This window comes from Nymphaea colorata, chromosome 5 (assembly GCF_008831285.2).
Source record: "Nymphaea colorata isolate Beijing-Zhang1983 chromosome 5, ASM883128v2, whole genome shotgun sequence".
Lineage (NCBI taxonomy): Eukaryota > Viridiplantae > Streptophyta > Magnoliopsida > Nymphaeales > Nymphaeaceae > Nymphaea > Nymphaea colorata.
In genome coordinates, this window is record NC_045142.1 from 11,480,770 (window position 1) to 11,508,492 (window position 27,723).

Sequence of the window (27,723 nt, forward strand, 5' to 3'; positions counted from 1 at the left end):
CAGACTCGGTCTCCAAGAAATCACAAAATTGGCGCCAAAGATTTACTTTCCGAGGAAATAGGATTCGAAATCACCGCCGTTGAAACTTTTCCCCGTGTCTTCCGTTGTTGGTTCTCGTCTTTCCTTCGCCCCGAGGTGCCCCATTCCCTCGACACGAGAAGCTTCTGTCGACGTCGTCTTCAGGTGTCACACTTCTATCTCTTTCATTCTCTCTTTCTCTAAATTCTTTCCTTTCGTTCTCATTCGTTTGATCGCTCTTATCCAATCAATCTACATCCTTTTACCGTTCTCGTACCTCTGTTGTTGGAATTTTAGTTTCTTCGTTTTTCTGTCTTCCTGCTTTTCGATTACGGGAAGCGCTTTCTTGTGGGACGCACAAGTCACTGAAAATTATTGCCGATCAAGGCAACATAAGGATTGCAGGACGAAGGGGCCCGATACCGATTTTTGGCAATTCATTTGATCAGTTTCTTTTCTCTTTCTGGAAGAGTGGTGATTTGTGGTACTGATTTCTTCCGAGTTCTGCAAGGCGTTCTGATTTTCGTGGTCCCAGCATTCTCTTTTTCAGTTGCCGGGCTTTCGAAGTTGGGAAGTTTCAAAATTTTCAGTTATGCTGGAGTGGTGTTTGATTGTTATACTATTTGCGAATGCATTTATTCCTACGTCTACGTGAAATTCAGATCATTTAGCCATTTCTACCCGTTTCTTGGGAATAAACCTCAGTGACGTAAATTTCTGCGGTCGATAATAAATGAGGTTTACTTGGATCCCTTCCAAATTAATACTGTTCTGATATCAAAAGCTATGGTGCCAAAGTTTCTAGTAGTGAGAGAAAAGACAAAACATTGATTTGCTTGAGTAGAGATTCCCACAAGAGCCCCATAGACCCCTGTGGCCCTGTTGCAACTACTCACCCTTGACCAAGACAAAATCTTCGACTTTAAATGTTTATGTATTAAAATTTAAAAAATGACAAAAATATAAAGCACAAGTATTCATCCCATGGTTTTGGTGCCATATCAAGTGCTAAAAATATTTAAGTCTCATATTGCCTTGTGTCTTCGTTCTCAGGTCTTTTGGAGTACCAAACTGAAGGGCGTGTTTGGATTTACCGACACCTAAATTGTTTCAGATCACACAGTTGCAGTTGTTATCTGAGCTATGTTCAACTCTTAGGCTTTGGGTTACGTTAAAAACGTGAGAAGTAGTCAGCCGAAAAAAAGGCAAAAACCCCATTTTCTAAAAAACATGTGAAAAACGCAAGGAAATGGGAAGAGATATAAGAATATAAAAATTCGTGAAAGAACAAGAAGTTGAAAAAAAATGCCAAACAAAAAAATGCGAAAAAAACACGTTTTTTTTTGCGTTCTACATTTTGGTCATTTTTTAATGTGATTTCACCTGTTTTTATATTTTATATCTTTTCCTATATTTTTGTATTTTTCACATGTTTTACTACCACATTTTAATTTTTGCATTTTACTTCTAAGTTCTTTTTTTACATTGTTTTACAATTTGCCAAATTTTTTCTCGAAAAAAACAACTCTTCTGTATTACACTTGAGAAGACCCTTGCTGTTGTGACTATGCTTGAAAGTAGTTACATATCTAAGAATTTAAGAAAATTTAGTGACTATATATATATATATATATATATATATATACGTACATGGTACTTGTGACTATGCTTTGAAAGTAGTTACATATCTAAGAATTTAATAAAATTTAGTGACAATATATATATGAGTTTTCTTATTGTCTTAGTTCATTTCCCTTCTAAATATCGAACTGAAGCAAGGTATGAGCATCTTGCTGCTTGCTGTATGAAGCACTTATTGGTTTTGGGGTGGATTTTTATGTCAACAACAAAGAAATGGTCAATGTTACTGGAAAAAGCGTGCCAAATCTACATTGCGTAAAATGGAATGTGTCATGTGTATGTGCTGTGTAGGAGGGGGAAGGGGGAATGAAGGATCTGCTCCTTATGAAATAATTTTCTTGGTCCCATATTAGACCCTTGAGGAAAATGTAGGATGATGTGTTTTTTGTTCAATCTAAATAAGCCGTCTGATCCATTCCTTATTGTTTATTTATAATGCCCATTGTATTGGACTTTCAATTTTTCAATGCCGTATTTTGGTGTAATCTCAGCCATCGACTGTTCATCTCTTTAAAGTTAGAAGGTACCTAATAATAACCTAATATATATATATATATATATATATATGTATATATTATATTATATCAAATTTTCATGTCCTGCTTGCTTACACCTGAAAGAAAAAAAGGCTATATGAATTAAGGAAACTCATCAAAGTTACGAAGGCTTTACAACCAAGTAAAAGGAGAATGCAGATGAATGATTGCATTTTCTTGATGATGTTTTAGAGATTGAAAAGCGAATCAAGACCAATGAATTTATTACCTTAAGAAAGTTATGTTACCTTTAGGGGCTTTTGTTACACATCTATCCTTGGAAGGATTTTTCATAAAAGAAAAGATAAATTGATTCTCCATAGAAAAATATTTGATCCTGTCCATGAAAATATAAAATGTTTAGTTTAATATGTTGGTGCTGTCACCTCCTCTGATGTGGATGTTTGCTTCAGTGTACATGAGAATAGGATGTAGCTGTCTTTGTTATGAATGAGATTGAAATAAATGGCCTTAATTTAGTAAACCCTAACATCTGAGAAAAATTAGCCAGTTTACAAAGACTTAGATGTTAGGAGGCACTTGATTAGCAGTAACAAAATTTCAGGATGTACTCAAAATGTGAAATTTCACCTGCTCGAACACCCTGAAAAGAAACCAAGTTAAGTTTCTCAAAGCACTTCAGCTGCAAAAGGTGAAACCTCAGAAAACTAGTTGGCCCTGAAGGGGTCTGACTATTTCTATTGAAATGTTTCACCTGATTTCCAGTCTGAAAAATGTTCCCTGCAACATTTTTTCATTCTATGAATCCTCTGAAGGGAAAAAATAGAATGAAGTGATCAAGCCCCACAGAGTTTAAGTGTAATCTATATGGACAAACCTTGCAGGCAATGGAATGTAATCAAATACTTAATTAAGTCCACAAAGTGAATGAAAAGGATATGAAAAACCGACTCCCGGAGATTCTTCTCTTGAAAAGACCTGTTGCATTGATTTTATATCATAGCCACAGATAGTGCAATATTTTCAAAAATATCGTGATATTAATGAAAAAAATGAAAAAAGGAAAAAGGGAAAAGTTGCAATATTTGGAAAAAAAGCCAAAAATCAATTTATCGATATTTTATTGTAATTTTTTCATATTTTTATTCAATTTTCAGTTTTTCATCAACTTTTTTTCATTGTTTTATTTCCTCTTGTTTAGGTATTGAATGTGACCTCTCAGATGCAATGCAATGCTTATTACTTTATCATTTTAACTACATGTTTTTTATGTCTTCTTATTAGTTTCTCATTTATTGTATTTTTCCCTAACATTTTGATTTTTTATGTTTAACAAATTTCCAAATTTTTTCCCTCACAAAAGAAAAAAAAAAAACCTGGTCGATAAAAACCCGAGAACGATATATGTGACTATACTTTATATGCTTTCATATTTTCACAAGATGTGCTTGCTTTGACCAAGATGGAAGTGTATGGTCCTACTTGAACGATCGCTTCCTTTGTTGAAGTAAATAGGAGCTGACCAGAGTCTTTTGTGATATGTAGGAACAGAGCATTTCTTCCATTGTATGAAGTATGGGTTCAGATTTGTTCTCAAGAAACTTGAAGAAAGGAGACCTTGGTGGAGTTATATTTGGCTGCAAAAAGCATATGATGAAAGAGTGTCTTTCTAAGCAACTTTTTGGTCTCTCTCTCTGTCTCTGTCTCTGTCTCTCTCTATCTCCATCAATCAAAAAAATCCTGAATTATACTGATTCTTTTGGTTTAAACTCCTTGTTGTGCATTCACTTAAACAAGTAGTTATTTAGGAAAATAAAAAGTTTTTTTTTCTTTTTTACTGACAACTTATTCTAATGGTCTATTTTAGTTCGTTAAGCAATTCTTGGATCCTCTTGCTGCTAAGTACAGGAGTTCATGCTTGTTAACAAAGGCATTATAGCTCACAAAAGTATTTTTTGGCGAATAGAACATCATAGAGAATGAAGGAATGCTTATCTGAGCCATGCCATTCCAAAGAGAAATCATCGGAACATGTAGAAAGAACTTGTTGACAAAAGCATCATAGCTGACAAAGTATTCTGTGTCGAGTATAACAACAAAGAGAATGAACTTCTTTGATCACTTCTATGAACAACTTTTCCAAATATTATCCATCTTTATACTCCTCAGATGCATACACTTTAAAAACATTGGACATTAAGTAAATAAGATATAAAATTTATTAATGGTCACCTCTATATATTCCTCCACCCATCAGAAATGATAGAAACTTTGTGTTCATTCCATGCAATTTTTTTCTCTAATAAGTTTTCAACGGTTAACTCTTCATCTGCAAGAGGTGGTATTCTCAATTTCTCTGAGTTGAGAGGCACATAACCAACTAGATTGCAATTAGCTAATGATGTATCTACATCTTTCCAACAAGGACTTGTCGTTACAATAAACAGAACTGAACTTGCATGAAAGAATCTAGCTGTTCTTTTATCCATTTCTGCTCTGTTCATATTTCAAAATGATCCTTCAATTTTTTTTATTGCTTCCAAGCCCATTTTTGCCTTGTTCCACGTATCATCACTTTCTCCAAAAGTCAAAAGAATAGAAAGTTGACTTATTTTTCCCAACTTTTCTTCAATTCAGTTGTCTCTCATGCGCTTTCTTCAATTCTTTCATTGTGTCTTTGTCAATCTTTTGGCACGTTTTGATTCCTTGGCCACAAATCTGCAACAAATGTGCTTTAATTTGAGCATATGAACCATTGTCATAAATGTCGTTTTTGGAAAAATCTCGCAAGGTTTTTCTCAGGTAAATATAGTGCAGATTATTATTGATAATGTGCCAGTTTGCAGCAGTGCAAGTATAAATTTATCAAGTGACCCAAATATAGTCATATTTTCTGGACGACTTGTGTAGCACATAGCTTAAATCTTGCACTAAAAAACATCTGTAAACCCTCAAAAGAAGACCACCCAAAAGCATATAGCCTATGTTCATGGATTGGAGAACTTGAGCATGATGTTAAAATTTATCTGAAATTTTAATGTAAGTTATCACTTATCATGATGCTCTCGCTTTATTCAATAAACATCCTAATTTGAGATTGTTGAAGGTTGCTGAGACATGTTTTGCCTCTTGCATTGGGATGTTGAAAAGATTTAAGCAAGTTAAGGGTGCATTAACATGACGGTGACTAACAATGATTGAGAATTTTATCATAGTGATGATGATGAGAAGACATAAGCAGTTAAAAGGTGCATTTTAGATGATAAAAGGTGAGGCAACATTACATATTTCCTTCAATTTACAATGCCTATATGGCAGATTCTAAAAAAGGTTGATGAAGATGGTCCCATGCTGCACAAAGTTAATGAAGTGTGGGATATCCTGATTGAAGGAATTCGTAGTATAATATATAAACATGAGAAAAAGGATGGAACTCTTGATGACTCAGATTTCTTTAATCATGTGCATGAAGGTCTGGTGAAAAGATGAAACAAAAATAATAGTAATTTTCTTTGCATGAGACACTCTCTAAATCTTCAATATTATACACAAAAGTGGTTGAAAGGAGGTGTTGATTGTGTCCCTCCTCATCGAGATCCATAAATACCAAAGCATAGGCTGGTATGCTTGGGAAGAGTCTATGGTGATCATCATATGTTGAAGATGGTAAGCAGTTAGTTTGAGAAGTTTTCAAATGAAAATTTTGATTCATTGATAACTCTTATTGCAAGGGAGGATGAAGATCCTCTTAATTGGCAGGCAACTTGTGGTTCAGAGACACTAAATCTCCAACACATTGCATTGAAATTATTGTGTTATCTACCACATCATCCTGTTGTGAAAAAAACTAGAGCACATATGCTCAAATTCACAACATTAAGAGAACCAAACTCACCAGTAAGAGAGAGGAGGATCTAATTTATATTCACTCCAACCTACGACTACAATCTCGAAGTTGTAATGATTACAAGTACCTTTTTATTTTTAATCTTTGATATGTAGAAATCTTATTCAATAGTTGATTTCTTGTTTACTTGCTTTCCAATTAAATGTTAAGTCATATTGAATTGCAGTTCTGGTTCGGCTAAGCATTGGGATGTAAATCTAGAGGAGCTTAACTTTAATGGGAGCACATGATCTGAATACTTCTAATATAGATTTTGTGGAGCCAGTGATTCCTTCCAATTTGGATGATATTGATGAATTAGATCAATGAAAACACATTTGTTGGGAACTTGGATTATGAAATGAAACTTCGTTTCTCTTTACTTTGTTAAATGTTAGATCAATGTAGCCAATTTGGATTCATTAAATCGAACTTGGATTGATTGATCATGACGGAAATTGTGAATGGTGCATTTCTGGTTTACTTAAAAATCTTAATATACATAATTTCCCAGCTTATATATATATATAATTATATATATATATATATATATAATTATATATATACTTTGTTGTAATTTTTATGTTAGGTTGAGCTCAGCTTGATAAAAGAATGACTGACCAAGCTGGAACTAGGTGTTGTTTAGCTCTCTTTATCTGTCTCTCATTTGTTTGATCCTTCATTGGTGAACAGATAGAGCACTACCTTGGTTGATCGCAATGTTGTTTTTAACAGGTTTTTGAATTTCCAATAGAGATTATTTCATGCTTGTTTCCTGGCCTTAGTGTCTTTGTGAGAGTTTTGTGACATTTTCTGTCATATTTACAGCTTGTTTATACAGTCCTTCCTCATTATAGACATATTGTTGCACAGTTTGATAAGCAGCTCTGATACTGGTGATAATGCTGCAGGTTTACCAGCATCTCATTTCTTGTATGTGAGAAACATTCAAACAGGACTGCCTTTATTCTTATTCAGTTACAATGAAAGAATCTTACATGGCATTTATGAGGCTGCAGGCCCTGGACGGATGAACATTGATCCGTATGCTTGGACTGATGGTGGAATTGAAAAGACAAAATACCCTGCTCAGGTAAATTTGGTACTTTTTTTATAGTATTTGCCTTTTGGGCCTTTGATCTAGCATCCTCTGTTTCCTTGACTAGTTGGCACTCTTTGACATTGGTCTTTCCTTGATCCCAAGGTTCACATACGTGTGCGGCTAGAATGTCATCCACTTTCAGAAAGTCAATTCAGGGGCATTCTGAGTAAAAATTATTACTCCCCTACAAAGTTTTACTTCAAATTGGATCATGCTCAAGTTGATAGTTTGATCTCATTATTTAAGAAATCTGCGACAACAAAGACCACTCCTCCCACTATTTTTCCTAGAAATACATGGCTTCAGATAAATGGATTGATGAATAATGTTAGCCATGATGATAAGGTGAGCCGTGAACTTGCTGAAATAAATTCGTTGGCAACCTCATCATTCAGTATGGTTCAGGAAACAAAAGAGTTAAGCTGTGCTCATGTTCAGCGAAGTACTCTATGTGAAAGTGACTCAGCAAAAAGTCTACCAGAGTATGATTCATTTGCTGGTGGCGCTGTCAAGTATGAGTCCACAAGTACAGGTTCTCCAAGCCAACAAAAGCAAATCATTGAGAACCAATTAAATGGAAGGGCAGAAGAAAGAGAGATTCTAAATAAATTGAAGCAGTTGGTCAATAGTCATTTTTCACCTTCCACAAACAGTTTGAAGAATGAAGATGGTGAGTTCTCAATAGTAAGCTGTGCTCAGCGAAGTACTTTATGTGAAAGTGACTCAGCAAAAAGTCTACCAGAGTATGACTCATTTGCTGGTGGGGCCGTCAAGTATGAGTCCACAAGTACAGGTTCTCCAAGCCAACAAAAGCAAATCGTTGAGAACAAATTAAATGGAAGGACAGAAGAAAGAGAGACTCTAAATAAATTGAAGCAGTTGGTCAATAGTCACTTTTCACCTTCCACAAACAGTTTGAAGAATGAAGATGGTGAGTTCTCAAGTGAGGGCATTAGTCAGCAAGAACATGCATGCACTCAATCAAAAGAATTTTTGGAGAAACCTAAAGATGGTTTATTAGGATTTGAATATGAACGTTCTTTGACTCAGGTAATGAAATTTGAATAACATGATTCAATTTCTGTTGTGTATGCATATGTGTATATTGTGCATATATTGGCATGTTTTGAATTGCTCATGTACGTGCATTTTTGCATGAACCAATTATTGAATGCAAGCAAGTCTGAATGACCTTTTCCTGCTTAGTTACGTGTGTGCATTTCACTGAGACATGACCTATTTCCTGTTTAGTTAATAGTCAGTCTGCATGTTCATTTGCCACAGTATCACATGGCCTTTCTGATGTTGGGAGTTTCAACTTTCAACAACCTACTAAAGAATATGCAGTGACCAAAGATGCACCTATTTTTTTTTTTATTGTTATAAACACAGTAACACAACTAACTTTCATGGTTAACTAAACATGTCCATAAGTTTATTTCCAACAACAAGTGTTATGTTTGTAAAAAATTACTATTTTGCCTTTAGAGAAGAACATACAGTTGAATCTATTTTTGCAAATAAACAGAAATATTTTGTCTAACTTTCTAGAATTAATTAAAAAAATTCATTTTACTATTTTTGATCGATAAAAATAGTTAATTTGGATATAAAAGTAAACATGATGTCCTAATATTTATTTGGTAATTAAGGAGGCTAATATGAACTAATCAACATAAAAATTTGTTTATATGAAGTGTATTGTAGTCATTTTTATCTCATTAGCCAAGCTTAAGCTGGTGATAACATAGGGTTTAACTGGTGGAATGTTATTTTTATTCACAGTACAAATTTAACAATATTGAAAAGTTCGGCGACAAATCTTCCGGTGTATTTTAGAATATTTCCCTTACTTTAGCTATGCCTATTTACACTTTTGTTTTGACATTTCACATCAGAAACTTAGTATATCTTATCGTAATGTACTGATAGTTGGTAGGTACAGTCAATATCTTTTTATCCAAGTTAGTGTTTCTACTTTATAAACTATATCTTTGCAATATGTAACACTAGCTGAAAATATGATTTTTTTTTAAAAAATTTAGTATGTGTCTTTCAGATCTCTGTGGTTCCTTATTTTAGTACGTTCTTGTTGTTCAAATGGATGGATTTTGAATTCAGACTCTCACAAGACATATGGCATGTCATTTGCAATTCCACTAGTAACTCCAACAATGCCATTTTTCTTTTGCGGACGGCGTGTTGGGGATGGGGGAGCTCCTTTGTTGGCGAAGCATATGAAGACGGGGTTGTTGCTTTGCTATGCTTGGACATGGTAAAATGGGTAGGAAAAAGTGAGACAACTGCAAGGAAAGGTGGAAAAAGTGCCTGACATAGGATACGAGAGTGCAGGGCCTGTAATACTCTTCTTAAGTGTTCCCCATGCTCCACCACATCTTGGCCGTATATCAAAATGTCATAAAAAAAAGATCAGAACAAACCTGTGCAGGCATTGAAGAAAAACATATTCACTAGTGCCTGGAATGTCGCTGGTGCATTAATCAATCCAAGGGCATAACCCTAAATTCATAATGGCCTCATGAGTCCAAAATGCTGTTTTAGGGGCAACTTTGGGTGCCATCCTAATTTGATGCTAATTTGCCCACAAATTTAACTTAGAAAATGTAGCTGCCTTATGCAATTCATCTATCAACTCTTTGATAACAGGAATGGGATATCTATTATAACTATAATAGCATTGAGAGCATGGTAATCCATACAAAATCACCAAGTTCTATCCTTTTTGACCAATAATGCAGCCGAGGAATACAAGCTTCTACTTGGTTGCATGACTCCCTCTTGTAACATATCCTTAATTAACTATTCATTTTCCTTCTTTTGAGTATAGCTGTAGCGATAAGGCTTCAGATTCACAGGCTGTGCTCCCTACTTGATCTCAATCTGATGGTCAAATTTGTGCATTGATGCCAACCCATGGGTGCCTGAGACATGCTCCGCAAACTGTGCAATAATTGGCTGCAGCCTTTCAGCCCATGTCACTGTCGAATTCAGCTCTGTTGTAGCACTCCTGACGTCAAGAGTCATAATCAATAAATGTAGACTCTCAGAACATACCTTGAGCTGCCCTATCAGGTGTTCCTTTGTGGTAAAAACGACCTAGGTGGCAGTCACCTGAATTCTGCCCTCTCCTTCCTTGCTCTTACATTTCATCCTCAAACACATGAAGTCCCATTCTTTACTTTCCAGCTGTTTGAACCATTGCCATGCACAAAACCAATGCTCCACCTATGGCCAACGTACACAATTCAACCGGAAAGTACTGCCCCTTTATCTCAACTATCTCTTGCAAGCACTGATCTTTGCATATCAGTGAGCTGCCATTTTCCACCATGACCCTGAATTCAAGTTGGTTAGCTACTGCATAGCCACACGTCCTGGCAGTCTTGTCACAAATGAAGTTGTGAGCGGACTCCATGTCCACCAGTATGTTAAGTCAGCGCCCTTATATTTTACCTTCAAGTCTCATGACCTGAGCTACATTATCTCCAGCCAGGGTATGTGAAGATATTTCAGGCATCATTTCTCCATCAGCCTCCTCTCGTCTTCACCCTCACATTTGTCCTTTTTATGGTCATCTTTTTCCTTCCTCTCACTGACCAACTACATATTACGTGGGCAATTTACTGTACATGTGCCTCAGTATCAACTTCTCCTCACACTGGAACACAACCCCTTTTTTCTCTCTTAAATCTACTCAGACTTTAACCATTTAATTAAGATATGTCTGTCCTCTGGTCCCTTTTTTGGTATGGCGAAGGACTCCGATTCCCTCCTTAGGGGGCATAGGAAACTTCCATGGAGAGGCCTTAGCTTGCACTCGCTGATCGACTTTGACTCCAATCTTCCAGCAACCCCTGGTCGTTCTTCATCTGCATGTTTCTTGAAAATTTTCAGCCCATTCAAAGCCTCTCTTCCAGACATCCTTGCTGATACCAGATTGCCCTTGGATCTATCTGTTACCACCTAACTCATACACCCCTTAGCAGAAATAAAAGACATTAAGGGAGAAGCAAACTAAAGGTTGACAATTTTCCCATTCTAATCACTCTGGTTTTGTTGTAACACTTAGAGGGCGTTTGATAACCTCAGATTTGAGATCCTTTGAATTTAAGAACCATGGGTTTAAGATCAGACCCTACTGCTTCAGATAGTAAAAATGACAATTTTTCAATGCAAAGAAGTAAAATAAGGATCTTAATAAGTGTGGATCTTAGGTCCGGCATAAGATCCATAGTTTGATGAACCAAGGATTTTTTTTCCCTATCAAATCCACATCAGATCCATAAATTTCAAATGTAGAATAATCAAACACCCCGTTATATATAAAGATTGAGGATATATGTCTTGGACCTGACCTGATCTTTCATGACCTGACCCTACCTACATACTTACGATTAGCACATTGACTTAGAACTTGACTTTTTCATTATCAATTTGTGATTCAGCGGGTTATATCAATGACTTGGGCTTAGTTTTGCTAACTATTATTTTTGGAAGAAAAATTATATAAATTTGCCATCTAAACTTAAAAGGGCCGTAGAATGACCTAGTTACTGTTATAATTCAGAAATGTCAGGACAACATCAAGTAAAGCCATAACTATAATTATTTGTACAATTCAGAAATAAGTCAAAATTTATCAAAAAGTGCTCAACACCTTTGTTGGAATTATCTGGCATGTAGCAATGAAGTGATTGGCGACTATTTATGCCATACGAGTGGGGGAAAATTAAGAGTCTCCATGGCTTTTTTTGTGGGGTCAATCATCAGTTTGATGGGGTACTTACTAACACTAACAAGTTTGATGGGATTTACTCACTAACGATAATTCTACCTACTTTACTACATGGTGCATATTTGGGAGATAGTTCCTTTTTATGCTCTTCCAGTTACCTTCTTGTTACCTGATGTTGTATTGTATCTTGTAGTTGAAAGAAGACATTGAAATACTAAGGAGCATGTCACTGGATCAAGGAAGGCAAATTACCATTTTGGAGGAGAAAGAGGTATTACTTAACTTATAGACAGCACAAGTGACTTGTTTTCTGTTGATGGTTTATATTAAAAAGTCAAAATATCATTGAAATATAAAATGAAATGGGAGTGAGAAACCAAAGCAGGATATTTACACCAGTTACACCACCACCAAGTAAAGTAGGTTATCAGATAACTAGAAGTAAAAAGCTTTTCAGCTTTCCTTTTAAGTTAACATTTTTGTTTTATCTTAAAGCACTTCTAAAAAATCTACTGACTTATTTTAAAATTTCAATACTCTGTTGCATCTATTGTTGTAGATACATGTTAGGTTCCTTGTACCAGTGGATGCTAGAGCGTTGCATAGTTACCCTTTTATTTTAGATAGTTCCATGTAACTGGAAATTTTCAATTTCTGCAACTCATAAACATTGGCAGCCATTTATTATGTGTCCATTTGGAAAAATGCACCATATATGCCCTATTACAGATTTCTACCTTAAACCTATCTATTGATCAATATTGTCTGTTTCAATGATTCAGGTACAGTCACAAGCAGAAATTCTAAAATTGAAGATGCAAGTCAAGGAGTTGGAATCTCAACTGGTCATGACCACAGAAGCTGTTGATCATCTACCAGAGGATGTGCCAGATGATACAACCACTTCATATATTGAGGAGGCCATATACTTGGTTGGAGGTTATAATGGAACATCATGGCTATCAACATTGGACTTATATGCACCAACATGTGGCAGTGTGCTGTCTCTTCCATCAATGAGCTCACCTCGCTCATATGCAGGTGTAGTTTCTTCTCATGGTTGTATTTATGCCATTGGTGGTGGTGATGGCTGTTCATGGTATGATACAGGTACATCATTCTTTCCTTTTTTCTTTATACTTATTGTCTAGAAAGTACATTTGCTTAAATTTGGTTAGAATAAAATATCAACTATATTTACTTGATTCTCTTTCTGAAGTTGAATTTTACAATCCAAGCAACAAGGAGTGGTCTAGGTGTTCTCCATTGAGTTGCGAAAAAGGATCTCTTGCTGCTGCTTCTTTAAAAGACAAGCTTTTTGTACTTGGTGGTTCCAATGGCATTGATTCTTTCTCTGACGTTGAGATGTATGATCCAGTTCTGGGGAAGTGGATACTGGTTGGATCTATGCTTCATGAGGTATATGTTTACATGGGAAATCTGAAAACTTTACTTGTCATCTGTTCTCTAGTTCTAGGTGTGGCCATGTATGTAGGAGTATTTTCTTTGAGCCACGTAAATATCTGTGTGTTTTGGCATCTGTTTCATAGTTCTTTGGTTTGTTCGTCATCCCTAGAGCAGTGATACAAGCAGAAAATTTCACATGAGAAGCTTTAGTGTCTATGATTTGCTTATCCATAAGGCTCACAAAAAGTCATAAAGTCGAACTTTATTTGTTAATTTGCTCACTTCATATTGAGGCAATTGCTTAAAGCCTGAAACATAATAGCTAGCGCTATAAGGTGCATAGGTCACATCATTGCATAAAAGAGATATTTGATGCTGCACAAAAGTAACATCTTTTATCATAAAGAAGAAACCAAGCAGATCATGTTTAGTGAATTAATCATGGTCATGTTGGTGCTAGCAGTCAGCCATGTCCTTGTGGCTAATGACTAAAGAGGACAAGACATTTAAAAGAGAAAATAAAGAAATCAAGGACCTAGTCAGTCCCCTGTCGGATCAACTCAACAAAGAATATACCTCTAATCCCCTTTCGCAACTACATCGAACTGTCAATACCCACCAAGTTAATAAATATCTGGTACCAATTCCACTCAAGGAAGAAAATGTTGAAGGAAGGAGACAATAGCAATGATGTCCTAAGTTCATAATATTGCATCCTGGAAAAGAGGTTGATACCATATTGTCTTTTTATACTAGACATATCCCAGTTGGATGTCAGGCACAATTTGACCATCTATCATCAAGAGTGTGGGTAGACTTGAGTGGTGATCTTGTTTCTTAATAGGAATTAAAAATGGTCTTCCTTTCATTAGAGATGCATGTAAGAGATGCCCATGAACCTATCTGGCACCAATGACAGTTCATATTCTGTTGTAATTGAGAATGGTTGACCATTGTCTCAGTTCATTCTTCTTGATGCATGCAGTTTGGAGTACAGCCATCATTAGAATTAGCAAAAAGTTCTGAATTTAACCAAGAATAGTAAACTTTAACTGCTGTAGAATCCATTGGACCACTTGAAGTGAAGAATCAAAATTCATTTCATTGAGGGCTACATTCCGTCCACTCATGGGATTGCACCACTTGTACCCTTTCTCATCATCTGGGTATCCTACAAATCCACACTTCAAGGTTTCATCTTGGATGTCACATCTGGTTCCTTTCTTGGATCTGTAATGGCAAAAAATAAATTTAGAAAAATAAAAAGTTCAAATGAGCAGTCATATAGGAAAAGAAAAAAAGTTTAGAATATTTAGAATGACAAGAGGAATAAACCTCTTGAGTTGGATGATGAACCATTGATCTCTCTGGTCACTTCTTCTAGAGAAAACTCGGCTGTCAATCATGGAGCCTGGCTCCGATATAGTTCTAAATGATGAAATTTAGTATTCCTCTGGGCTTAGATTGTTTTATTGCAATTCAAAAAAATTTTTGCATTTTCTTCTCTCTTATATGTGTGGGAAAATATGTGCTAAAGAAGGCCTCCTTGAGTTGCGGTCAGAACTTGTGATTGATTCACAAAACAGTTGGCACAAATTGACTGCCACCACTTTTTGGCATCACCAATGTGCCATAAAGTACTGTACTTTCCTTCATCACATTTAGAAATTCAAAAATGTGGTCCACTCCATGGATACAGTCTCCTGTGATATCTAGGCTACTTCAGTCAGTAAATGGAGGTGACATCATAGCCATGAATTGCTTATACATTACTAACGGTGGACAATATGATCTACTAGACTCGTTGCTTTCTGACTCTGCTGTCTAGTTATGTGTCATTGTGTCTTCCTTTTCTGAGAGGTAGACTGGGGGTCAATTGATATTCCCAGCATCATGATAGGATGCAGAGGTTGTCCCTTCATTTCTATTAGATACTTCATCATCATCAGTTATATCAACTTCTACTGCCTTCAACGAAATGAGTACATGTTGATTTTGCACAAAGCTCATATAATTATAACATGGTATTTGGTGCCAATGCTTTAAAACCCACTGACTTGGGACTGACTCAGCTGTTCTCGATTTGTGACTGGGAGACTCGGACCAGGTTATGTTAACTTAATATATATATATATATATATATATATATATATATATATATATATATATATATATATATATATATATATATATATATATATATATATATATATATATATATATATATATTCACTTATATGATTAAAGAAAAAGTCAGATTAACATAAATTGAAGTCACAACTAAGTTCATCCTCCATGAATTTTTGCAATTTAACATGTCAAATGCAAATATTGTTGCGATTTAGCATGTCGAATGCAAAAACATTAAGAAAACTCAATTAATTTCATTAATATTGCTTGATTTTAACAAAATGAACTTGTATCTTTAATTAAGTAACAAACAGACGTTATATTTTAACATGCATCAACTATAAAAAGCAATAAAATATTGAAAAATAAAGTAAAACGAGTCAAACTACAGGGTTGACTTGTTAGGGAGGCGAATCTAGCTGGCTAGTTTTTAAACATTGTTTGGCACTTCCATCTCATACCATCTCATTCCTCGTGTCTACTTCCTCCAAGATATAGGGACATTCCCTCAACCACACAGCCTTGGTGCAGGTATGTCGCTGGTGACATGCAATTTCAAATGGAGTAGGAAGTCCCAAAACTATATCCATGTAATCATCAATAGACGGATTCTGCATTGATCTCTTAGCCGTTGGAGAGGTGTTGTCACTAGAAATTGTTGTTGTCACTAGAAATTGTTGCAAACTCACGTTCCTCTATATTTTGACCTGTGGAAGAGCTAGACACATACCAAGTATATCCTGTCATTTCCTAAAATAGGAATATAAAACTTTAAAAACTTGTAAATGAGAAATTTGAAAAGTCAATTTGAGAAACAGGTTTATGCTCAATTTGAATAATGTGTAAGCATTTGTAAATGAGTAATGAATGACCTAAGAGGGATTGGCAACCCATGTTTTTGTATCTACAATGAAAAATTTCAAATACAAAGAACACCATAGTTGTTTTTCTCCATAAATAGCATTTTTAATTTGCATATATTTGTTTTTAGATCTCTTGCATATCTAGAGGCTGCTTCATGTGAAGTTGTTAATTTATATTCTCATATAAGAGTGCATTTTTTACATTCATTTGCCTTGAAGACCACCCATGATCAAAGATACACCCATGATCAAAGATAGTATAATTTAATGTTGCCATCTCATCAAAGGATTGAAGGTTTCACTATAATTTTTACTGCATTAACAAGCCTAGCGTAGTGTAGTTTAATGCTGTGATTTAGTTTTTACCATTGCCACAAAGATCATTCTTGGGTATTTTCCGGCGAATTTGTTTTTCTCGAGAAAATTTTGGCTAATTTTAAAAAATTAAAAAATTATAAAACTTGGTGAAAAATAAAACAAATGAGAAACTAATAAGAAGACATCAAAAAATTAACTATATAAGCAAAAAATGAAAATTAGAAAATGGAAATGAAGCCATCAAACTCATCTGAAAGGAAAATATTCAAAAAATAATGAAATAATTGCAAAAATTTGGAAAAAAATACGATATTTTTATTTTCTTGAGATTTTCAGATATAGCGAGATTTTTTTGTTTTTTCCTTTACATGTTTTTCTCATAAATGTTATGAAATTTTTGAGAATCTCATAATATGTAACATGTAGCTTCTTGGCATCGGAAACAATTTACGAGTTACTGTTTTAGCCTTAAAAGTTCTTGAACCCTACTGTGTTTTGGTGTGTATATTGCTAAGGCACTACATCTGATTTGAAAATAATAATACATATAAAAGTATATGACTAGTCTTGCTCGTGTTTCCAACTAGACGGAAAATGGATGTCCAATGGTGACGAAATTCATAGTCAAACTAGGAGGCTAAAACAGTCCAAGACCCAGTAAGACCGGGGTATTATGGTCTTTGGTTAGTGGCAATCTTGTAATTTTAGCCATGACCAGGGGTAGATTAGTAATTAAAAAATCAAGATTAAATTATCCTAATCATGATTAAGTTTAGCTAATGATAGTTTAAGAGCGTAAACAACCAATTAATGATAAATTAGAGCTTTTAAGCTAGGATTAGACACTAAGCTAAGCCGGAATTGAAACTAATCATTTAAATCCAATTAATTGAACAAACTTCGTCAAAATATATTATCATTTTTCTAAACTTTCTCAAGATAGATTAACATAAAATATGATATAATGAGTAATATAAAAATAATAAACTTTGGCTATAAATAGGGGTGCCGGCGCCCTTTGGAATGCAATGAGGGAGAAGAGGGAGATAAGAAAAAGAGGGAGGCAAGGAGAAAAAGAGAAAAGAGGGGAAAGAGAGAGAGAAGGAGAAAGAGAGAGAAGAGGGAAAAGAGGAGAAAGAGAGAGAAAGTAGAGAGAGGAGAGAGAAAGAGAGGGTAGAGAGAGAAATTTGAGGTGTAATCACCTGGAGCAAAGATTTTGCTAAAATATTAGGTGTAATGAAAGTTATTGCAATTTTTCTGATTACATGTAAAATTTTAGATTGTTTACTGTAGAAATTTAAGTTGCTTCTCTTAGGCTGCACTTTGCAGCTATTTTTCACGATTCTGACAAGTCGAATTCTTGGAAAATTAGATCAGTAAATGAGATTCTGCCGAATTTTCGTTAGAAACCTTGAACTCTCTCATTTTGCGTGTCGTGCATACGCAACAAACGGACTGTGCCGACAGTATTTGCGTGGCTTTATTGTCTAGGCTGTGTTGAAATCAGTGTCGAACCGCGCATCGGTTTGCTGTATCGTGAAACTTGACATTGGGTTAGGCTAGGCTGTGGGAGCCAGCTATAATCGTTTATATATTTTCTCAGAAAGATTTGAATATTAGACAAAAGAGGTGGTTGGAATATTTGAAGGACTGTGACTGAAACACATAGAATTGTTTGTTTGTGTAGAGCTGAAAAATTTGCAATGTGGGTGTAGTCTGACCATTGTGGCCCTGTCTGATTATGATTGAATTGTGTAGTGATCGATTGTGAATGAAAGTGATTATAGTGTGGGTGTTCTATAGCATGATGTGCTGGCATGAATAAGTATTTGATTATCTATTCTATGCTGAACGGTTAAAAATAATGTATTAAAGTCTGGTGGGTAGTTGGACAGCTCACTCTGCATGGGTGCACCTCATCTCTTTTCTACTGAGTAGCCTACTCGGAGGGTAGGTGGTGCAAGGATTCAGGGTATTGTATCTTATTGTGAATTAGAATGGATGGTTTCTGCTTTACCAACCTAGGTGTCCTAAGAGAGGCCGAATATCTCTACTTGTGAATGGACTCCCTTTAAGTTATCTCACTACTACAATGTCAGGATCCTTAGTGTTTTGGGCATTATAGGGTTTCTCCCAAACCAAGAGGTCACCAATGGTATGCACACGTGATTTATGCCCACATGGCCTATGATAAAAGTAAAAATATAAAACCATCCTATTGTGAGACTGAAGAAACTGATAAGGTCACCTAAATTGAAATTCTAGCACCTCAAAAAGTACAAATTATCTAACCGCGATTTGGGTTGTTCAACTTAAGGGGTGGACTTATTGAACCCTTAGGCGAGTTTGTGATACACTCCTACAATACAATACGAGTGTGTGTAAAGCGGTCCAGCATAGGAGGATGAAAATGTGTATGATTGAATTATTGGCATTGAATGTGTTCTAACAATAGGATGGCCGAATGACAATTGGTATGACTGAATTAGTGGTACTAAATGTGCATACACAACATGTAACACCCCAAAAATTTAGTCCCATATTAAAGATTGTAAGGGATCTTCAAAGGCTTATAAAGATGATTATTAAATAGATGGTTGTCTTGGTTCCTAGCCTTTTTGGGGTTGGAGCCGAAACTGCTAGGGGGCGGGTTGGGATCCGCCAAACTAGGGGCAAGAGTGGGTCAGGTTGTTACAGTCATACCAGAACCGGCTCAACACTCGGACCTAGGGTCCCACATGCGCAGACGCGTGTGCCTTAAGGGGGTGGATTGTAACACACCAAAAATTTAGTCTCGTATTGAAGATTATGAGGGATCTTCAAAAGGTTTATAAAGGGGGTTATTAAATAGATGATTGTCTTGGTTCCTAGCTTTTTTGGGGTTGGAGCTGAAACTGTTAGGGGGCGGTTTGGGATCCGCTGAACTAGGGGCTTGAGCCCAAGAGTGGGTTGAGTTGTTACAAAATAGTACCCCGATTGCATCAAGGCTGGACTGGGTGAGCAGGCAATTGCCTCATTGTGTATACCCTATCTATGTAAGCTGTAAAATTAAATGAATGAACCGAGTAGTGATCAAATGAATGGATGATTGAGTGCATTGTGATCGAATGAGTAATTGATTCAGTGTATTGTGGTTAGTGATTATGTTCAAAACACAGTTTTATTATGAAATCATCATGATGGCTGATGATTATGTCAACTTGTATCAAGGTGACGTATTTGCATTGAAAGCTACAATATATGTGCGATAGGTGTTAAGAATTCTAATGTGATATTGAAAAGTTGTTTGTTTCAGGGTAGTGTAGTGAAACTAAATCTTGCTAAATGCACACAACCTAGGAGGTTATTGAATTTGCAGGTTATCCGTGATACTCCAAAGGCTTAGCCTTTTGCTGTGGATTATTTTTCAGGATCCAACAAGCCACAGTAGCGGGTAGATCAGCAGGCGTAACTCACATTCCACGTGGCAAGTGTTTCATGTGTCAATGCATTGTCTGTAGTTTAAACTTTAAATTTTTCCTTTTTGACTTTGTGAATCTTGTAGAAAAATGCAAATAAGGTTGGTTGTCTACTCTGTATAAAGGTGTCTGTACATATGTTTTATGTATAATAAAATGAATGGTAGTTTGTGTTATGTGATTTAGTGTCATCTAATCCAGTGTTTTAAACCTCACTGAGTCAGTCAGTTGATTTGGGGTTGACTCGGCCCCTACTGGATCAACCCAGTAGGGGACTTGTTTACAATTAAAGCTTGACTTGACTTAGCCATGACTCAGTAGTTATATATTTGTTTTCCTTTAAGACAATAGTTAACAAAATGTGACCCAAGTCACCGAGTTGACATGCCGAGTCATTAGCAAGGATGGGAGAATCGAGTCTTGAGTCACTATATTTTAAAACATTGATCAAATCTGTCACATGCCAAATTGTGGGGTCCATTGTTCACTAAAAAAAAAATGAAAATTTGGGGTGTGACAAAGATAGTCAACAAAAGTGTGAAGATAAAGATATTGAACTTCATTTCAAAATTCTGATTGCTGATTTATTGACAAATGAGCTGACAAGGAATAGATTTTTATTCCTAAAAGGTAAGTTGTTCATGGTTCAACCTCGCATGCAACTTGAGAGAGTCTAATGAGTCATTGTGATGGATTGAATTAGAATCACATCAGACCCAGATCTGGTAATGTATTGTATACAGAATTATACACTGTGTGTTTGTAAGCGTATTTGTGTATTGTTGTTTTATATTTCACGGTATAACTGCCTTGAAATAGTTTGTGACCCTCGTATATATTGGAAGATATTAGGTCACAATCCCCACATTAAGAACTGTGAAAGACTTCACCCATATCTGCATCTTCTCCTTCTCCTTTGCTGACTGATTATGGTATTCTCTTCTAACTATGACACCCAGACCTATTAAATGTCAATAAAATCTTCCCTAAAGTCCCATTTTAATCACATCAATCTGTTCATCATTAATCTTTCTGAACAATTTTAGTCAAATTATTCAACAATATTCAAATGGCTCTGTACCTCAAGGCCTTGAGAATTCTTGTCATCTCTCCAAGTTTCCAACACTGCCTTGTTCACATTTGTACTACATTATTATCATTTTTTTCCCCAGAGAAGCAGTGTTCCAAGAATAGGGACAGTTTTTAATTTTATATTGAAACCCTTATAAAAAAAATTACATATACAGCTATGTCACATAGGTACAGATATGGGTATGGATGCCGTTATAGGTAACGGTATTGGTACAGGTACGGACCATTTTCAAAAAACTTGAGTGCGGGGGTATGGCCACACACACACACACACACACACACATATATATATATATAAATTACAAATATAAAAGCATATTCATAAATCATGATCCATACAAACTCTAAACTCTCAGTCAATTCAGATCAAACACAACTCGGAATATTGTTCATATATGACAGTTCAGAAAGGAAAAAATATTTTTTGCCTCCTCTTGAAAAGAAACAAAGTAAAGAGAGGAAAACGACATAGAAGGCATGAGATTAAAATCCACAAGAACATCCACAAAGATCATAAAACCAAAAACAAAAAGGAAATCCAGCAAAAAATTCAGAGGTAACTACGACGCTCGCACACTCTTCAGACATATGAGAAAACAGAAGATCAAAAAATGAAGAAAGGAACTCGATCTTCACAAAATCTTCAGAAATCAACCGCAAAAGGATCCAGATAAGAACAAAACAAACGAGAGATCCTTCAGATGAAACCAATCACTGCATCGGAAAACCCTCTCATGATCTCATCACTCAGCCACAAGATAGAATAACAACATTGACTAAAAAATCCAGTCGCCTCCTCCTCTCATCCCTAAAAACCAAGCAAGACCAAAACAAAGAGCTCGCAGACCTTGAACTTACATACCTTCGCTTTGAAACGCATCCAATCGCCATTTGCTTCGGAACTCCACCCCTTCTTTTCCGGATAAGGACAGGGAGCAAGAGTGAGCAAAACCGGATCAGCAGAAGCATAAGTGTGAGGATGAAGAGAAAGGGGAGAGGTTAAAGGACAAGACCAAGGAGAAGGCGGAGCTGCGGAAGGAGAGGAAGAAGCAGAGGAGCGACATTTGTCATCAGACGTATAAATTTGGAGAATTGCCATTCGCCGTTCGCCGGAGTGGAGAATCACTGGAGAATTGCCTCCTACCGTCGGTCGCTATAGGTGAAGACGCAGAACCGTCGAAGGCTTGCATTATCTTTTTAATGTTTACGATATTTTTAACATGAAAAATGGAAACCGCATTAAAAACTTAAACCCTAACTATGGGTGCTTTTGGACTCGGTCAACTTTGACCGAGTCCGAAACGGTACGGTCAACAGAGTACCCAGGGCGTATCCGAGTACGTACTTGTACCTATACAGGTACAGTGTGGGTACTGCTCCAGAGCAGTACCCGTGTTACATAGATATAAAGAAAAATCGGATCCATCTTTGACAATTTTTTCCTTGCATACGTAACTAGGTGTATGTTTGGCACTTGGTTATGATATTGATATAGCTGATCTTACAATATTTGGTGTCAAATGTTTCTCTTTTCCACCTAGCTGTGCATGCATTTTAACTTCATGAATCCTGTTTCTCCATTTATATTTGGCTGTTTGGTTTATCAGATTTTGCTTGTACAATGTTGCCAAAGTTTTGGTCGTATTAGCTTTTCTACTTATGGTTGATCTGACTTGGCAGTTTGCAGTATTATGATTGATCTTTGGTACATAGGTAATCCTTCTCGCAAAATTTCTGTTTGGTAACATATTTCCATATTCTGTGCATTGTGAGTTTTTCTTGTGCTTTGCTGAGTGAATGTTTGGTTGTGACTTAGACAAACTATGAAGATTCATTTCACTGAATAACAAAATTTTCTCTTGTTCTGGAAGCGTTTTTCTCATGCTGCTGTAGAACTAGGTGGTGCTGTCTATGTTGTTGGTGGCTATGATGGGAAAGAATACCTGCGGTATGCATTGCTTCTTCAATTTAATTGACTGTTTCTGTGAAAGGCTTCTGCTAATGATGCTTCCTTGTCCTTGTAGCACCAGCACTATGAACATTTTTTTTGTTAGGGTTCTGCCTATTATCTTGTTTTGCATCTCTATTTATTTCTGCTTCAACCTCAACAGGAGAGAAGAAACATATGGACTTGCATATGCTTGAGGTTCTGAGGATTTTGTCCTTGTGTAGCATAAAGTTTCTTTTTCTTGATAAGTTTTATTGTTACAAACTTAGTTGCTTTTGACATTTAACAACTTGTGAAACATTCCCAAATCTCTTTCTTAATAAGGTTGCTCTCTTCTCATAGATCATAGATGGCTTGCTGTTGGATATAACTATATCATATGATAGCAAGTGCAGGTGTGGGTACGCTTGCAGCACTTTTCAGAAAATACTTGCTTCAGGTGCTGGCAGAGTATATGCATTGGTGTGTGTAAAATAAGTTTGCATGCGTGCATGTATATAAAATACATACATGTAATTGAGTTAGAGTAGAAAATTAAAAAATTGACAGCCATTGCTATGACATGGTCTATTTGGGGAGTCCATATAACATAGGATAGAATACATCACTTAAGTCAACTTATGTGCCACTGCCTATGTGGCAAGCCCATAACATAGGGATAGGGTACAGTCTATGTTGCATGGTCATTGGTTCGGGTATCAGTATTGGGCAAAGACATGGAGCAAGCCTAGAGCGATTTGGGTCAAGAGGGTAATGGCAGCCAGTGCCTTCTAAATTTTTAGTGTAATGAAAAAAGAAGGGGTTCACAATACCCACATTTTGGTTAAAAAAAAAACCAAAACTTTTGAAAGAATAAAGCATATCGAAATTGATTGCCATTTTACAACAAAGGCATATGAAGAAGGATTAATATCTCTTGAGTGCATAAGTTCTAAGGATCAGGTTGCTGATATGTTTGCACTTTTCAAGGAGTTTGACATCATCAAAGTTCAGGAAATTTGTTGGCAAACTTGGCATGATACACTTAAAATACACAAGTTTTGTATCTCCTTATTCTAGCCAAAGACTGTTTTCGTCCTCTTTATTGTAATATGTTAGTTACTCTTCTAACCCTCATAAATGAGTCATAAGTGGGGGCAGTTATGCATTTTATCATGTTTTTTGTAGCTTTAGTTAGGGTTATGTCCTTTTTTTGTCTAAATCCTGTTCTTTTATTCCAAGATTTGTACTCGTGGCTGCTGCTGCCGCCGTACTAGCAGATTTGAATCTAATATATCTTTGCTTGAAACTTGCACTTTCAGCTGGATTTCTGTTTTGGGTTTGAAGTTTGAACAATGTAAACATGTGGCTACTCTAGCTCCAATTCATCAAATATTGAGTGAAATTGTTAAGAAATCTAGGAAGATCCCACGAGTTATGAAATATAGCCAATGTACTTGAATATTTAACCTTTACTATATCAAACATAGCCTATGCTGTCAATCAAGTATCTCTGTTCATGTATGAACCAAGGACTACCCACATCTATGCACATGGAGGCTGTTATGAGAATTTTAGGATATTTGGTGGCCATCATAAGGATGGTTGCATTTATGACGAGGAAACAAAACCATGATATCTTAGTATTATTGGTGTATTAAGATGCAAATTAAGTTGAATCTAGACAAAAGGCAATCGGTATCTAGATTTTATGCCTTTATTGGATGAAGCCTTGTCCACCAAGCAACTTGAAACAAAAAGTTATTGTGAGATTAAATATTGAGGCAGATCATAGGGCTGTGGCATTGGCTATGTCAAGTTATCTTGGGTCGGAGATCTTTTGGCTGAACTTGAGGAAGCCTTGCTGAAGTCAGTCCTCTTTTGTGACAATCAAAGTGCCATTAAGATTTCGTGGAACCCTATACAACATGGTAAAAGATAATATATTGAAAATCGGTGTTTTATCAGACAAACAATTGAATATCAAGAACTAGAAACAAGATAAATAGTATCAAATTATTGAAATATTTGACAATAAAGGATTTTGATTTCTTAAAGACAGGATGAACATGGTTCGAAGACATCCTCAACTTGAGAGGGGCTGTTAAGATGTGTTGATATTTATTTTTATGTGTTTTAGTTATGGGTCTCAGTTCATTATGATGGGTTTATATCCAGATGTGTTAAGGGCATTTTGATCTTGGTGCCTGGCATGTATTTTACATTAGACACAACAAATCGGTGGGATACATGCTTTAGGTAGAGGCAAGAGTCATGGAAATTCATTGGTCTTGTTTGGCTTACTAAATTTTGGACTTTGGAGTGTTCAACTGTCTTCCTCCCTCTAGATGCAAATGATACTTCTAAGTACTGCAAAACAACTTATCATAGTGTCCTGATTTATTTTGATTGTTTGACACTTCTATGAAATTGGTTAATCTACTGAAATCATTCCAACTTTATGCACGTTGAGACTTTCCTGACATGATTGAGATTTGAGGTTTGACGTGATGGATACGTTTAGGATTTCTCAGATGAAAAATCCTTAAACTAATATCAGAATGACCATGACTCGGAGCTGGTCTGTTTTCATATGAATGACATCTGTATTATTTTGAAACCATGTATGCTGAATATGATGTTCTATGGATTGCAATCATCTGCAAATTGGTGGCCAGATCAACTGAAAGATATGACCATAGAGAAGCTTCATGGACAAGGCTTGAGTCTATGTCTTCAAGAAGAGGATGCCCTTCCTTGGTGGTGTTGAATGAAAAACTGTGAGCTATTTTTGTTGTTTACTTCCCGATAGCAACATTCTCTATGTGCAGTTACTTAGCATTTCATTGTTATGCTAACATTCTCAAACCAATTTTTTCAGGTATGCATTAGGTGGTTATGATGGAAGAAGTTTTTTGTCAAGTGTGGAAATGTTTGATCCTCGCATTGGCTCTTGGATTTTTGCTGACCCAATGAATAGTTGCAGAGGATATGCTGCAGCTGTGACTCTTGGTGATTCTGTGCATATTATGGGAGGGTTTATAGATGACGGCCAAGATATATCTGATACTGTAACTTTCAATTATTTATTGTATTCTTGTTAGCTTCACAATCTCATGTATCTCTGATTTTAAGTCATGCTATTGTAGGCTGAGTGTTATAGAGAAGGAGCTGGTTGGCAAATTACTGGTTCAAAGGCCTTAGGAAGAAGATGCCTTCACACAGCTGCTGTTTTGTAGATTGCTAAGAATTAAGCTGAATGGTATATCTAATATCTCAACAGTGTTTTCTTTGATATGTGGGGCATATTCATTTTTCTCTTGTTGTAACTCTATTAGTTGTTCAGAGCTGCCAGAACATGCTGCAGGATTAGTTAGACTCAGTTGATGGCGATGGCCTGTAGACAACAGTGCTCACTGCTCACTGCTACATGAATACAGTTGGACATGGTTGGGTAAGTCTTTTGTTCATTTGATTAGTTTTCTAGATGCCTTGAACCACTTTCACATATCATCTGAGGTTAATCATCGAATGATCATGACGTGTTTTTCGAGTTAAACTCAAGCTTCTGATGTAGGAAATAGTTGATTTGCTAGGCTAAGCAACAATCAGAAAAAGGTTGATCTTCTAAATGCAGTAGTAGGTTGTCCTTGGAAGTAGTTATATTAGTAAAATCATTCCAGAGACTGAAATGATGCTGGACTAAAATGGTTTTTTGAATCCTAAAGAATGAAAAGTAGAACTCTAGTATCTAACTTATCTCTTTGGAGAGGTGTAGCTGGGTTGTGACATTGGTTATGATTCTTATGAAACTAGACTATCGGATTCTCCATTTTGATTCCTGTTCTGCATCCCCTTTTAAAGTAATTGTATTGAAAGCATAAGAAAATGGTTGTCTACCTGTATTTTCAGCTGTGTCCTGCCTCAACGTACTGGCCATTCTACAAATTAGCTTTGTGCAGAGCATCCTTTAGTCATCCAGTTGTCATTTGTTTATGTATACAGTATACCTTTAGAGGTCCTTCATGCCATGGAGCAGGATCCTGGGGCATAGATTGAAGGTTTTCAAAATTCTTCATTCTTGCTGCTATTTGGATACTTTGGTATCAGTTGCATGGAGGAGAGTAATCTGCACGAAATTGATTAGTTATCTGTTTCCTGGACTATGAAAAGATTTAAAACACACTGTTTGTCCAATACAATTTTTGGGTTTCCAGTGTTTTCCTTTGCATACTAAAATGAGTTTGGAATCTGACGTCCAGCTAATGCTAGAATCCAACTTTGATGGCCCGGCTGTGCACTATGGAACTCTATTCCTGTTTAAATTGCTTTTCCTGCTTGAAAGTTAATGAGGTCCTTGCCTTCTGACACAATGATCCTTTATATTAAGATGCTGGAATGTAATTGAATGGTGTTGGCTCGACCTGGATCGGTTGAATTCAAGGTTCTCATGGCGAGGAGGAGACTGGAAGGCATTCAGTACAATTCTAGTACGTGTCTATTTTGCCGACAAGAGCGTCTCTTTGCCGCAACCATTTAGGGATAGTGGCCCTTCATGTGACTATTTCCCTCTTCCATTACTTGTATTAAAAAATTTACTCTAGAATTATATGATAGTTGGTTTTTTA

The 27,723-nt window shown here is 36.1% G+C and overlaps 1 protein-coding gene across 5 annotated transcripts; it reads left to right on the forward strand.

Annotated features, from left to right (window-relative positions):
• Nucleotides 1–64: 64 nt before the first annotated feature.
• LOC116255182 (uncharacterized) lies at nt 65–27,723 on the forward strand. 5 transcript variants are annotated; one of them, XM_031630964.2, is made up of 13 exons: nt 65–183; nt 3,702–3,840; nt 6,954–7,135; nt 7,247–8,194; nt 12,094–12,171; nt 12,683–13,010; nt 13,120–13,319; nt 23,040–23,116; nt 25,774–25,875; nt 25,977–26,166; nt 26,245–26,357; nt 26,442–26,549; nt 27,486–27,723. In XM_031630964.2, the coding sequence occupies exons 2-11, from the start codon at nt 3,732–3,734 to the stop codon at nt 26,332–26,334; spliced, it is 2,304 nt and encodes a 767-aa protein (XP_031486824.1). In that variant the 5' UTR covers nt 65–183; nt 3,702–3,731; the 3' UTR covers nt 26,335–26,357; nt 26,442–26,549; nt 27,486–27,723. The 5 variants fall into 5 exon arrangements, with proteins under 5 accessions (XP_031486824.1, XP_031486826.1, XP_031486827.1 ...); XM_031630966.2 differs by having other exon boundaries at nt 26,463–26,549; XM_031630965.1 differs by lacking the exon at nt 65–183 and adding an exon at nt 420–502.